Source organism: Ranitomeya variabilis, chromosome 7, assembly GCF_051348905.1.
Source record: "Ranitomeya variabilis isolate aRanVar5 chromosome 7, aRanVar5.hap1, whole genome shotgun sequence".
NCBI classification, from domain to species: Eukaryota; Metazoa; Chordata; class Amphibia; order Anura; family Dendrobatidae; genus Ranitomeya; species Ranitomeya variabilis.
The window spans coordinates 203460963-203476085 of record NC_135238.1 but is presented as its reverse complement, the minus strand read 5'-3'; the positions used below and the strand labels follow the sequence as shown (position 1 = coordinate 203476085).

The 15123-nt window shown below is 44.4% G+C and overlaps 1 protein-coding gene across 6 annotated transcripts in view; it reads right to left on the bottom strand.

Annotated features, from left to right (window-relative positions):
* LOC143784440 (neurabin-1-like) overlaps positions 1–7281 on the bottom strand; it is a 97781-nt gene extending 90500 nt beyond the window's left edge. For 3 of the 6 annotated variants that reach the window (XM_077272685.1, XM_077272690.1, XM_077272691.1), the window contains exons 1-2: positions 6966–7254; positions 1696–3424 (exon numbers count right to left, since the gene is read on the bottom strand). In XM_077272685.1, the coding sequence (XP_077128800.1) occupies positions 1696–3246 (1551 nt within the window). In that variant the 5' untranslated portion in view covers positions 3247–3424; positions 6966–7254. Of the gene's footprint in view, positions 1–1695; positions 3428–6965 lie in introns of all 6 variants that reach the window. The other 3 variants (XM_077272686.1, XM_077272689.1, XM_077272687.1) reach the window with 2 other exon arrangements.
* Positions 7282–15123: the final 7842 nt, after the last annotated feature.

Below are 15123 nucleotides of genomic sequence, written 5' to 3'. Positions count from 1 at the left end.
TTAGTAACACTTTGCCGTCATGGATTAAAATGCTGCGAGGCACGCGAGGTCCCCCAGAACATGTCCAGGCCCATTTGAAGTTCGCCAATGACCATCTGGATGATCCAGAGGAGGCATGGGAGAAGGTCATGTGGTCAGATGAGACCAAAAATAGAACTTTTTGGCATCAACTCTACTCGCTGTGTTTGGAGGAAGAAGAAGGACGAGTACAACCCCAAGGACACCATCCCAACCGTTAAGAATGGTGGGGGAAACATCATACTTTGGGGGTGCTTTTCTGCAAAGGAGACAGGACGACTGCACATATTGAAGGGAGGATGGATGGGGTCATGTATCGTGAGATTTTGGCCGACAACCTCCCTCCCTCAGTAAGAGCATTGAAGATGGGTCGTGGCTGGGTCTTCCAGCATGACAGTGATCCAAAACACAGCCATGGCAACTAAAGAGTGGCTCCCTAAAAAGCATTTCAAGGTCCTGGTCTCCAGACGTGAACCCAATAGAAAATCTTTGTCCCAAAACCTGAAAGATCTGTATGGAGGAGGAGTGGGCCAAAATCCCTGCTGCAGTGCGTGCAAACTTGGTCAAGAACTACAGAAAACGTCTGACCTCTGTAATTGCAAACAAAGGTTTTTGTACCAAATATTAAAATTTTGTTCTTCTACAGTATCAAATACTTATTTCATGCAATAAAATGCAAATTCTGCAAAAATCAGATGTAGTTTTCTGGATTTTCTTTTCTTTTTTAAGATTCTGTCTCTTGCAGTTGAAGTGCACCTACGATAAAAATTACAAACCTCTCTGGTCTTTGTGAGAAAACTTGCAAAATCGACCGTGTACCAAATACTTATTTTCCCCATTGTATGTAAATACAAGGGATCACAATAAGATATTACACCCCAAATATTAGAAAAAGAACATGAAGATTAATTAAACACTGGACACATATGATGACATTGGACATAGACAGATGGTACTAGAAATACCTTTTCCCTTCTTCTGACCTGGTAACACGGTCTCCTCAACACAGTTCTTCCATCTATGCTCTTTGGACAAACATCTACCTACCACCATCGGTCTATGTCCAAGATCATCATCTGTGTCCAGTGTTGATTTAATGTAGCTTATTCACCATTTAGCATTTGCAACTGTCTTCTTGTTGCTTCTGTTTTGTGGCATATACTCCTGTCCTGGGTTGTTTTCGGTGTAATATCTTATTGTGAACCCTTGTATTTATATATGTATATTTAATACTGCTGTTTTTATTACTGTGTGGGCACCAGTCTTTTATACTGCCACCATTTAATAATTGTTTGCTAATAAAGTTTTTTTACCTTTAGCATTCCGTTTTTTTACTTTTTCCGATAACCACAAGTTAGGCTTTTCTTCTTTGGGCACAAAACAACAAAAACAATATACATCGACATTTACAATTCTCACGGCAGCCAAAAGCACACTTTTTGGCCGACAACAAGTGAATAAAGGCCTTCGAGAGTGTGAACAGAGCCATGATTAATGTTTGGCACTTATCAAAAGTATTTATCCTCAGTGATTGATTCAGGAAATCATCATGTATCAGTTGCGACTAAACCAAAACTAACAAACTTAAACAGTAAAAAAAATAAAATAGCCAATAGGAGCGATAAACACTAGCTCCTGTAATAGGGATAAAAAAAATACAAAAATACTATTATATACCTTAATCGGAGCTGTAGAAAACTTCACTTTCCTGGCAGGCATTGGGTCTTCTTCCTCTGACAGGCCAGGTACTTCCTCATAATCGCTGGTGAAGTCATAACCCACACCTTCGTTTACTATGAATGTGATATTTTCGGATGCAGGATGCTCCCCTTCCAGGTCTTTATCATCATCGAAGGCTGCATTTTCAATCCCAAAAGCTTCAGTAGAATACCGTACTAAGTTTTTGTTGTTATCAATCTGTTCTTCAAATTCACTTCCGTCCTCCTCGTCGGTGTCCGCCTCTTCGGTGGCGTCAACTGTTGGTTTCGTTACGACCTCCGTGCTTGCGTTTGTTACAACTTCTAATGAACTTTTCCGTTCATCCTTGACCTTTCGCTCTGCGATCTGGAAGCTATCATTTAGACATGGCTTTGGACCAAGAGGCTTTATGTCCTCAAAAACATCATCTTTTAAGTTTGCATCTTCTTCACTCTCGGAGGACTCATTTTGTAACACCACTAGCTCCGCTCGCACCATCTGAGTTTTGGACAATACCGGGGCCTGAGAATCAGTCTCTTTTGTACCTGGAAGTGTATTGTTATTCTGAAGATAAGTAGATACCTCTGGGACTAAAGCATTTTTTGGAGCCCGATCATCCTCCAGGTGCTGGTCGTCTTCTACCGTTTGATCCTGAGAAGAAACGTTTTTGGTCCCTTCACTATTATTCAGCCCCGTATCCGTCAAGGCATTAGAGTGATTAACGTTTACAACAGAAGTACTACCAGACTCTATTACAATTTCATTAGTCTTTGACAAATCTTTAGGTTCCTCTCCATCACTGTCGGCAAGAAAACTTTCCAATCTCCTGCTTATAGGTCCTGCATTTAAGGAGGAAGATGATGATGAAGATGTTGACCGGTGGCTGTTGAACTGATTGCTTTCCGACGATGTAGATGTGTTGGACTTTGCCGAAACACTACTTGGGCTACGATCACAAGAGTCACTCTCCATTTCAATAGATCCATGTCTGCGGTCAAGTTTGGTCACCTTGTCCTCCTTGGTTGGAGAAGACCTGTCAAAAGTAGTCTGGCGGTTGAGATTTCTTTCGAAGAGTTTCCTAGTTTCTGAAAATTTTTCCGCTAAGGCTACTTTGTCCAAGTCGACTTCTTCCACTGTCCTGACAACTTTTTCAGGACATGGCACATCGGGACTAATATTTAAGGCGTTGTTCTTTTGCACACTTACAGAAGTGTTTGTCGGAGGAGGAGAAGGAGAAGAAGAAATCTCAGGCTTTATAAGTTTGCTTTCCACCGGATCAGGAGGAGATGAGCTCATCTGCATGAACATATTCTTGATCTTGTGTACCCGATTGCCATAGGAGGCACGGCCTCGGGTAAGGTCCCCCTGTGCTCCATTAGCATTTAGCTTCAAAGTGGTGGGCTTCGGAGAGATCTCCGGTTTGACACCATCAAATGAGCACTTGATTGCCTGAAAATCAGACTTATATGCGTTCCTGTGTGGAGAAGCACTCCGGAGGTTCCTCTCCCCTTTGCCTTCTGTCTTCATCATTTTTTTGGTCACAAAATTGGCCTGCTTGAGAAAATGTTCAGCGTCACTCCCCTCTCCACATGGACAAATGAGGATCACAGGAATTAATGCAGCGCTGGGTTCATGGGAAATCCCAAGCAGTGAATCACTCCCTCCGCGCTCAGCTGTCTGTCTAATTTCATTGCCACAAGACAACCATCTGCTGAACGAAAGAAGAACAGAATCATATGGGAGGAACGAGACATTTATCCATGATGTTTTGTCATCAGCTTTGCAGCAGGAGTGTATTAAAATAAGAGAGACATTAGCATAACTTCTATGGAAGATCCGTTAAGTACTTGTATAATATTTACAATAGGAGGAACCACGGTCATTAATACAGATCTGGGGATAAACAATGACAATAAGAAAATAAACATATTCCAAAAATCAACAACTACATCAGGTTCTAATAGTCAGACAACTGGGGAATGTAGGGAAGAGTAACTCCAAAACGGTCAAGAATGGAAAAGGGACAAACTATTTCCACTACAAACAAAAACTTGACAAAGTGTCGTTTCCTAAATCATTCTTCCTATAATTAACATATTTATGGCTTTAGCTATTTAATTGGGTTGTACAGGGTAACATTCCTAGGATAGGTCATCAATGTCCGATCCGTAAGGGTGCGACACCCGGCACCAGGGCTGTGGAGTCGGTAAGGCAAGCCTCCGACTCCACAATTTCCATGACTCCAAGTGCACCTCCTACGATCAGCTGTGACCGGTGTCAGAAGTGGCCGGAACTGCTCAGCACAGCTCCATCGATGGAATAATGGCCAAGGTCGGGTACTGCACATCTGGCCCCTTATTGATTTGAATAGGTAGGAGTTGTACGGTACCCGGGCCAATATTCCATCGACAGTTGTACTGTACTTCTCCGCAACTGAGCAGCTAATCCATTTGTGGGGGAGGGCACCAGTCAGGTATTGATGACCTATCCTGTGTTAAAGACCCGGACACCCCCTTTAAGACTCACTTATCCATCACATTGTTTCTGACAAACACTGAGGAACTGCAACAATTTGAGACCCTCCAAAGAGATCAAAAAGTAAAATTTCATTTTTATCTGATGCATTTTTTTTTTCATTAGAGGGTATACCGTAAGATCATTTATCAGCCATGCACAAAATAGATAAGCATATAGTTACTACAAATCCGACCACCGCTCCATTCACTGCTTATGTGACTGATGTAGCGCGCTTTAGATCTTCTTTCTAAAGTCCTAGATTGTCAGTGGATGGAGCAGTGGTCACACCTGCATACTACGGCCCCATTCATACAGGGGAATTTTGAATTCATGATCAGTGAACCCCAGAAATATAATATTTTCCTTCTATCCAGTGAATAATAAAATGTTATTTATGGGAAAATCCCTTTAAGAATGCGTCAACGCGACATATCAGAATTATTGCAGTATCTAAAGGGCTTCAACATATTCCATAGGGTTGTACAATGTAGAAAGCCGCTTAAAGGGAGGGTGGGGTGTCCGAAAATTTAAAAGCCCCCCATACGCATTAGAGGTGCAGAAAAAGGATCTTCTGAAGAATTTCTCTGCACACTCGAGACACCGGACAATACAGTTATCTAGATTTATGCACATCTATAACAGCCTATATGGAAAGTGACTTGTGACCCCACTCACATACCCATCCATTCCAGCAGGACTGGCCTGCTATCTTATGGGTACGGGGCCTCAAGGGGTAAAAGGATAGGGCGTGTTAAAAGTCAATATGCCTAATCCTTCCTTCAAAAGGGAGACAGCCTGCCGCCAGAGGTGCTGGCCACAGTATAGGTGCATGGCTTCTGTAGAAAACGGGCCTGACTATAGGAAGCATTAGAAGATGAGCGGCAGTGCGAGTTTATGCAAGCTCTAATGACATTTACTTACTTTCCTGGAACGAGTGACCTGCCATACCGACGTGTGACCTCTGCAGACAATCGCTTGCCTTATTGGTGACGGTGGCACGTACGGCACATGACTGTTGAGGCCAACGATCGGCTGCAGCGGTCACATCTATGAAAGTAAACAGACTGGTGCGGTCACAGGATCTGGAGCTACTGGGGATTTATCCAGTGACGTTTGGGATTTGTTTTAAATTACTTCTACACCTGCTTAGTCTCTTACTCTTTTACAATTTGCAACATTTTTCCGGTCACAGACTGATGTGACAGCGGCGACTTCCCAAGGACTTGTACAGAGAGCGGCAGCGGCCCAGTATGGAGGAGAGTGGCAGCAGGTGCCAGGTGAGTGGGCGGCAGCGGCCCAGTACAGAGGAGAGTGGCAGCAGGTGCCAGGTGAGTGGGCAGCAGCAGCCCAGTACGGAGGAGAGTGGCAGCAGGTGCCAGGTGAGTGGGCGGCTGCGGCCCAGTACGGAGGAGAGTGGCAGCAGGTGCCAGGTGAGTGGGCAGCAGCAGCCCAGTACGGAGGAGAGTGGCAGCAGGTGCCAGGTGAGTGGGCAGCAGCGGCCCAGTACGGAGGAGAGTGGCAGCAGGTGTCAGGTGAGTGGGCAGCAGCGGCCCAGTATGGAGGAGAGTGGCAGCAGGTGCCAGGTGAGTGGGCAGCAGCAGCCCAGTATGGAGGAGAGTGGCAGCAGGTGCCAGGTGAGTGGGCGGCAGCGGCCCAGTATGGAGGAGAGTGGCAGCAGGTGCCAGGTGAGTGGGCAGCAGCGGCCCAGTATGGAAGAGAGTGGCAGCAGGTGCCAGGTGAGTGGGCAGCAGCGGCCCAGTATGGAGGAGAGTGGCAGCAGGTGCCAGGTGAGTGGGCAGCAGCGGCCCAGTATGGGGGAGAGTGGCAGCAGGTGCCAGGTGAATGGGCGGCAGCGGCCCAGTATGGGGGAGAGTGGCAGCAGGTGCCAGGTGAATGGGCGGCAGCGGCCCAGTATGGAGGAGAGTGGCAGCAGGTGCCAGGTGAATGGGCGGCAGCGGCCCAGTATGGGGGAGAGTGGCAGCAGGTGCCAGGTGAATGGGCGGCAGCGGCCCAGTACGGAGGAGTGGCAGCAGGTGCCAGGTGAATGGGCGGCAGCGGCCCAGTATGGAGGAGAGTGGCAGCAGGTGCCAGGTGAATGGGCGGCAGCGGCCCAGTATGGGGGAGAGTGGCAGCAGGTGCCAGGTGAATGGGCGGCAGCGGCCCAGTACGGAGGAGTGGCAGCAGGTGCCAGGTGAGTGGGCGGCAGCGGCCCAGTACGGAGGAGTGGCAGCAGGTGCCAGGTGAGTGGGCGGCAGCGGCCCAGTATGGAGGAGAGTGGCAGCAGGTGCGGGCACCGGGGTGGCACTACAACCCCTGTCAGGCACAATGGCTGGTGGGGAGCGGCCCTGGTCAATATTCCGGTGATGGCACAATCATCACCTCCATGACAAACGCCAGCAGAGATTCTCCGCTGAAGACACTTTGTTCTTGACCTTGCTGTGATACTATAGAAGGACTCAGGCTTCCATTCAGGCGCTACAGAGGGCTTCCAAGTCTTGTTGGACGGCAGCCCGGCCGGGGGAGCGCAGGATGAGCGCCTGCAGACAATGAGGAGCACACAATGGATGTGGAAGCAGAGGAGCAAATGGGGAAGTGGAAGAAACACAACACTGCGGCAAGCACAGGAGACCGGGGACCCCGGCAGCGCCCCCCGACCCTCCGGGGCCGACCCCAGCTCCCGACCACCAAGCTGCAGCCTCCATGCGACCTCGCTGTAAACTTTACAAAGTTACCTGAACTCCTGTTATCCCCGCCAGAAAGCGTACAATGGATCCGTCCCGAGTAGTAATATGAAGCCAAGGAATAATCCAACCGGGAATTAGGGGGGGATAGTTAGCAGCTCCGTGGACTTGTTATGCCACTCTCCGCTGTGCCGCCATCACTTTTCCCTCTTCCCCCGGGCTCAGGCTCCTTCTTCCTCCTCGTTCTTCCCAAATAACTAACTGCCAAACGCCAGCCGAGCGCGTCCCCGACGCTCCGCCAATCCAGGGCTCCAGGCTGCGCGCGCTCCCGCCCGGCTGTGACTCAGGGCTGAAAGGAGGAGGCGACTGAGAACTTCCCAAGGCGCGCCCCCGACTGCTGCCCGCTGCGCCACCTACGGGGCGCGGGGCCGTGCGCGCATGCCCAGTTGAGCGCGGACCACCTGTGGCGTCCGGAATTTACAAGTCTCAGGACTTATATATTCTGCCTTGGTCACATTTTCTGCACAGCCCTTATAGGAAGGAATTAACTGCTGTTCAATTAGTACTGTATGTTATTGTTTCCCATCTACAACTTGTTTATGGCAGTTTCCAGGAATTAATATACCACTATGGGTAATACTGCCATACAGTGCTTGTATAATTATTATTATTATTATTATTATTATTATTTATTGTTATAGCGCCATTTATTCCATGGCGCTTTACAATACCGCCATATAGCGCTTATATAATAACACCATACAGCCCTTCTATAATACCGCCATACATCAGTTATATAATGCCGCCATACATCAGTTATATAATACCGCCATACAGCACTTCTATAATACCACTATACAATGCTTATACTACCACCATACAGCAGGATTTGTGATTATGTTTGATTTGAAGAGCCATTTGGTTTACTTTAGTGGATGCTTTTGTGTTAATATCTCATCAAGAGGTCACAAACTAATGAATCAGGTGAGGGGAAGGTACAGAGTGGGGGGCGTTGAGGATGACGGAGTGTGACTGGTAAATTGGGAGAAAGAGTACAGGTACAAAATTTATAAATTTATTGGGTGGGGAAAGTGGCTATTCAAAGTTAGTGGGGGCGCAGTGGTGGATTACAATTTAGATTTGGAATAGTGGGTTGCATAATAACTAATTATATATTAATGGTGGTGGTGCTCTAGATGACTGTGTGTTATTTTCTACAGAGATGAGTCCTGGCTGGAAGAAGTGATGGCGGTTTGCATTGGATGAAGAAGAAAAGCAACGGTGAAGCACTTCAACTGTATTACCTGTACACTGTACACTATATACAGAGCTCCTGTGTATAATGTCACTGGTGATCCCTGTATTACCTGTACACTATATACAAAGATCCTGTGTATAATGTCACTGATGAGCACTGTATTATCTGTACACTATATAGCATATACAGAGCTCCTGTGTATAATGTCACTAGTAATCATTGTATTACCTGTACACTGACACTATATACTAAGCTCCTGTGTATAGTGTCACTAGTGATCACTGTATTACCTGTGCACTATACACTATACACAGAGCTCCTGTGTCTAATATCTGTTGTGGATTCTGTTTGTGGGCTCCCTCTGGTGGTTACTGCTGGTACTGGGTGACTTTGGTGGGTTGCGGCCTTTGGTTTCCACCTGTCCATCAGAGGCTGGGTGTTTCCTATTTTGCCTGGCCTTTCTGTCATTTCCCTTGCCGGCTATCAATGTATTCAGATGTGCTCTGTTTGGTTCCTGCCTACCTGCTCCCAGATCTTTCAGGATAAGCTAAGTGCTGATTTTCAGTTGTTTGTTTTTTTTGTCCAGCTTGCTTATTATGTCTCTATGCTAGCTGGTAGCTCTAGTGGACTGAGGTTCTCCCCATGTGCCATGAGTTGGCACATGGGTTCTTGTAATCTCAGGATGGTTTTTTTGATTAGGGTTTTTTGCTGACCGCTCAGTCCCCTTTTGTATCGTTCTGCTTTCTAGTTTACAGCGGGCCTCAATTTGCTAAAACTATATATATCATCTCTATGTGTGTGCCTTCCTCTCATTTCACCGTCAATACATGTGGGGGGCAACTATACCTTTTGGGGTTCGTTCCTCTGGAGGCAAGTGAGGTCTTATTTTCTCTGCAGTACTAGTTAGCTCTTAGGCTGGTGCGTGGCGTCTAGAACCAACGTAGACACGCTCCCTGGCTATCTCTAGTTGCGTTTGTCAGGCGTAGGGAAGCGGTCAGCCCAGGTTCCATCACCCTAGAGCTCGTCCGTAATATATTTGTACTTTGCTTGTCCTGTGCTATCCCTAGCCATTGGGATTCATGATAAATATCACTGGAGATCACTGTATTTTCTGTACATTATATAGCATATACAGGGCTCCTTGTGTATAAAGTTACCGGTGATGACTGTATTATCTGTACAATGACACTATACACTGTATACTATGTACAGAGATCCTGTGTATAATGTCACTAGTGTCACTGTATTACCTGTACACTATAGTATATACAGAGCACCTGTGTATAATGTCACTAGTGTCACTGTATTACCTGTACACTATACACTATATACAGAGCTCCTGTGTATAATGTCACTTTAGATCACTGTTACCTGTACACTATACACTATATACAGAGCTCCTGTGTATAATGTCACTAGTGATCATTGTATTACCTGTGCACTATACACTGTATACAAAGCTCCTGTATATAATGTCACTTTAGATCACTGTTACCTGTACACCTTATAGCATATACAGGGCTCCTTGTGTATAAAGTCACCGGTGATCACTGTATTTTTTGTACAATGACACTATACATTGTATGCTATGTACAGAGATCCTGTGTATAATGGCACTTATGGTAATACTAGTGTTGTGTTTTTTTCATTAATGACTACTGATGGGCGAACCCCTTAAAAAAAGTTTGGTTCAGGTACCAGAACAGTACCAGAATCCAAACCTGGACCCTATTCACATGAATGTGGAGCTCTAACATCCAGTGTTTGCGATTCTGTCATGTGCATGACAGCGCGGCGAACACTGCCTCTGATCGGTGGTAAGAGTATTACTGCCAATCAAAGAGCTGCGGTTCCCACTCTGTCAGATGATAGAGCAAGCCCAAAGTTATAACCAGAGGTAAAAAGTTCCTTGTACGTAGTATTATTCGGTCACTATGTGGTGTTAATATGTGATCTGGTCATGGTGTGGGGGTATTTGGCCCTTGTATGTGGTATTATTCAGTCACTATGTGGTGGTAATATATGGTCTAGTCATGCTGTGACAGTATTTGTTCCTTGTATGTGGTATTATCCGATTACTGTGGTGGTAATATGTGATCCGGCCATGGTGTGGCGGTATTTGTTACTTGTATGTGGTATTATTCGGTTACTGTGTGGTGGTAATATGTGGTCTGGTCACGATGTGACTGTACTTGTCCCTTGTATGTGGTATTATTCAGTCACTATGTGATGGTAATATGTGGGCTGGCCATGGTGTGGGGGTATTTCTTACTTGTATGTGGTAGTATTCGGTCACTATGTGGTGGTAATATGTGGGCTGGCCATGGTGTGAAGGTATTTGTCCATTGTATGTGGTATTATTGGTCATGTAAAAAAATGTATGTGACTCATTCCCTTAATGACCGCCAATACGCCTTTTAACTGACCTGAGATTTAAGAGAATAGCCTCCCCATACAGGTGACAATCCAGCAGCTGTGGGTTTTACACTATAGCTGACAAATTGCTGTATAAGCCAGGATCAATGTTTGCACCTTCAAAATCTGTTTAACCCCTTAGATGCTGCTGTCAATAGTGACTGCATCATATAAATGGTTAACAGAGTTTCTCTTTATCCCAATTGGTGCCCTCAGATCATCATTTTGTGGTGCTGATGTTTGCCATGGCAATTCATGACCAAATAGCGGCCTCAGAGTCTGACGGCTGTTGTAACCTGTTCAGAAGTTAGTGGCATTTAGGTGGTAAAAATACACATTTTCATTAATGTCATGCCACTTTGCATTAATTCCTGAAAATAACCTGAAGGGTTAATAAACGACATGACTGCAGATTTAAATATGTCAGGGGGTGCTGTTTTTAAAATAGTATAACCTTTGGGGGTTTACCAATATATAGGACCCCTAAAGTCACTTCAAACCTGGATAGGTCCCTAAAAAAATAAATGTTGTAAATTTCCATGAAAAAATGAAAATTTGGTGCTACATTATTAAACCTCCTAAAAATGGTGCTAATGGAAAGCCAACATGAGGTAAATGTTATTTATTAACGCTTTTCTGTGGTATGACTATCTGGATTAAAGGGATAATCATTCAAAGTTTGAAAATTGCTAATTTTTTAACATTTTTCTCAAATTTTTGATTTCTTTTACAAATAAACACAAAACATATCGACTTAAATTTATCATTATCATAAAGTATAATGTGTCACAAAAAAACAGTCTCAAAATCACTGGGATTTGTTGAAGTGTTCCAGAGTTAAGTGACACTGGTCAGATTTCAAAAATTTGGCTCCGTCACTAAGGGGTTAAAGAAAAATATATAAAAATATACCTAAAAAGTGTATTGGAAATGTTAAGAAATTTTTAACAGGGTAGATAGAGTGGAGTAGGGCCCTCCTAAAGAGTCTACCTTGTCGTGGTGGCAGGATTAAAAAATATTTTGGCAACCACAAAAGCTAATGGCTATGTATGTGATATGGTGTTAGATGGGAACTGTTACTGTGTGATTGGTGAGGACATGGTGCCAAATTGGAGTTTTTCCAAGAGTGGATGGCGGGACCATGGAAGGTTTGGAGGTGGAGTTAGGCTGGTTTCACACTTGCGTTTTGATCTGCAGCGTTTTTTTTTTAAACGCATGTGGTGAAAAAACGCATGTAAACGGGGCAAAACGCCGCGTTTTTTAGACGCATGCGTTTTTGCATGCAGAAAAAAAAAACGCGGCGTTTTGCGGGGTTTACATGCGTTTTTTCCTGCGTTTGCGTTTTTTAAACGCATGCTGAGAAGTGTGTGACAGCTGCCAATCATCAAAATCAACTAGAAAACCCACTATAAACAGAAATAGCTAGGGTTAGGGTTAGGGTTAGGATCCCTAGTAACCCTAGGGATCCTAACCCTACCCCTAACCCTACCCCTATCCCTGACAAGCCACCCCCCACAATCAAGATATGCGGTATTGCTATAGAGTACTAAAAATATAAACTCGTAGAGTATTGACTGTCATATAGGGTTAGGGTTAGGGTTAGGGTTTGGATCCCTTTATAACCTTGATGGTGGGGGGTCGCTTGTCAGGGTTAGGGGTAGGGTTAGGGTTTTCTTTTTTTTTCTTGTGTTTAGGGTTAGGGTTTTCTTGTTTTTTCTTGTGTTTTCTTGTGTTTTTCTATAAAAACGCATGCGTTTTTAACGCAAGCAAACGCATGTGCTTAAAAACGCATGCGTTTACATAGACAGCAATGCATTTTTTTGCCGCTAATAAACGCATGCGTTTTTTGCGGCAAAAAAACGCCGCTAGAAATTACTACATGTTGCATTTCTGCAAATGAACGCACGGGTCAAAAAACGCATGCGTTGCCAAAAACGCGTCAAAACGCACGCTAAAAAACGCATGCGTTTTTTAATGTTAAGTATAGGGAAAAAAACGCATGCGTTTTTTAGCGCTAAAACGCAGCGGACAAAAACGCAAGTGTGAAACCAGCCTTAGGTGGAGCCTCAAGTGGAAGTGAAAATCTTGCCAGTATGGGGCCCTGAAATTTTGGTGGTAGCCCTGCTTCTGGGTCTTCAGGGAGTCTGAAGTTCTGGAATATGACAGCACTGGAGGGTAATGGCTTCCCGGTCACTTCATGTTTCATCCAATCCTTGCCAGTTCCCTCCTTTTTTATGTCCCTGTTGACTATTTGCCAGGGCTGTGGAGTCAGTAAGCCAAACCTCCAACTCCTCATTTTCCACAACTCCGACTCCACAGCCCTGGTCACTACTGAGCGTGTGCATAAAGTGCAGCACAGATTCATCTCAACTAAAAGCCTAGATCCTTAGATCAGGAATAGAACAAACATTTATAGGACATTTCAAAACTTTCCCATATTCTCATGAGAACATTTACAGCACATCCTGCACTGAACTACTGAACCCAATTTATTATATATTTTAGGAGTAGGAGTCAGTCTATTTTATACCGACTCCACCAAAATAAACACCGACGCCACTGCCCTGCTATTTGCGACATAACTTTTGATGGTTTTGTGATCACTCCCCAATATCTGAGCAATTTCAAAAGCGCTGTATCCCTATGTAAGACTATTCACAATTCTTGAGATTTCACAGTCATATATCTCTTTTGTCGGGAGCCGATAGTCATGTGACCACAACTATGTGATTTGCATACTTCCAGCCACATTCCGACTAGACGTGTTCAGCTTCTCTCAGTTCACTTGTATCGAGAGAGGCCGCGCACGTCTAGTCAGCATGTGACCGCACGTATGCAAATCCTTACAGCTCTCACCCTGCGCGCTGTGAGGATTCACAAATCTGCAGTCACATAGAGTGACTGCAGACTTAAACCCCAAGCCCTGACAACCCCTTTAAGGATGTATCCACATCCTTTCCAAGGTCCGATCCCTCAATTTTTAGTACTGTGCTGTCCCTCTGTGCTAGAGAGTCCTGCACTGGTTCTCAGTGCTCAATATTAATGGGTATTCGAGCAACCGCAGTTAAACTGCTTAATTTTAAAGTGGCAAATAATATTAATGACAGGTCATCAAAATCTAAATAGCGGGGTCTGACACCTGGCACCCCCATTGATCAGCTACTATTGGCTCCAGCAGTGGCTGGATGTAAACATTAGATGGCGCTGAACAGCACAGCAGGATGCAAAATGTAGCAGCTGCTGCAGAGAACTGCAGAGCAGCAGGCGATGACCTGCATTATTACATGTCTGGACAACCCCTTTTTGGGTCCCATGGTCTATCTGTATGGCGCAAATCACAAATATTGAAACATATTTAGAAATGAGTAAAATTATCCCCACATTATAAATTATTCTTATTTTTGTATTTCTTTAACAATCCATTAAAATAAATGATAATTACAACGTTCCGTTGGGTTCTGCTTCTCGTGTTCATTGCTTCTATCTTTTCTTCAACCAAAAGTGCAACCTGCTACAAATACAGAAAACTAGAGGTTTCCTATGATGGAGCTGTAGGGCTGGTATATGTGCAGAATGTCTGTGATGATGATGATGATACATTTCACATTTACAGCTTTGTATTGCAGAATGAGCTCTACCTGAGATTTATGGCACAGGTCGTATTCCACATATATTTCCCGTTTATAATGCTATGGTGATTTAGTTGCAAATGTTAATGAATTGTGGAGCTGCCAATGTTGCGTACAGCTTACTCTATACATAATGATATTACTATGTTGCAAAGTTCATGATGTATTCTTGTATCCCTGCATCATCTTCATCATCCGTGCACGCCACTGTATATAAAGGGTTTCTCTGTGATGTTTGTGAATATGGCACCCTAAAGCGATGCACCTATTCGGGCATATTGTCAAATAAAACTCATAACATGTCCGGCTTTCCACACCCAATATTTAACATGAGTTGTGAAACGGGAACATGTGACAATTACATGCACCTACATCCCTCGGAGCAGTTCTCATTAAAATTAATAGGCTGCCTATGTAATGCATGGACAGGCTGGATCCTCTGCAGACGAAGACACTGTGTATATCCTTACGTTGGTAGAGTATGTAGTCGTCTTGGCTTTTTTAGACCCTAACTTCCTGTTTCAGGAAACAACCCATGTACATTAGCCACGATGAACAGCCTGTGACACTATCTTTTGCATTGAAGCATCTAATGAGCATGTGCTAAGGATATTTTAATGGGAGGGGGAGCTGTGACATCGCCTATGGGTGCATTTTCTTTCATAAAGTGTATTCCATGCCACTGTTCATTATTATAATTATGTGGATTTTCATGTAATATCATGTCTCCTTGTTTACTTTTATGTACCCATTAACCCATTCGCGATGGAGCCAATTTTCGTTTTTGCGTTTTCATTTTTTTTTTCCCTTCTTCCCAGAACATACCTATTTTATTTTTCATCCACATAAATATATGAAGGCTTGTTTTTGAGGGACCAGTTGTACTTTTGAAAGACACCATTCATTT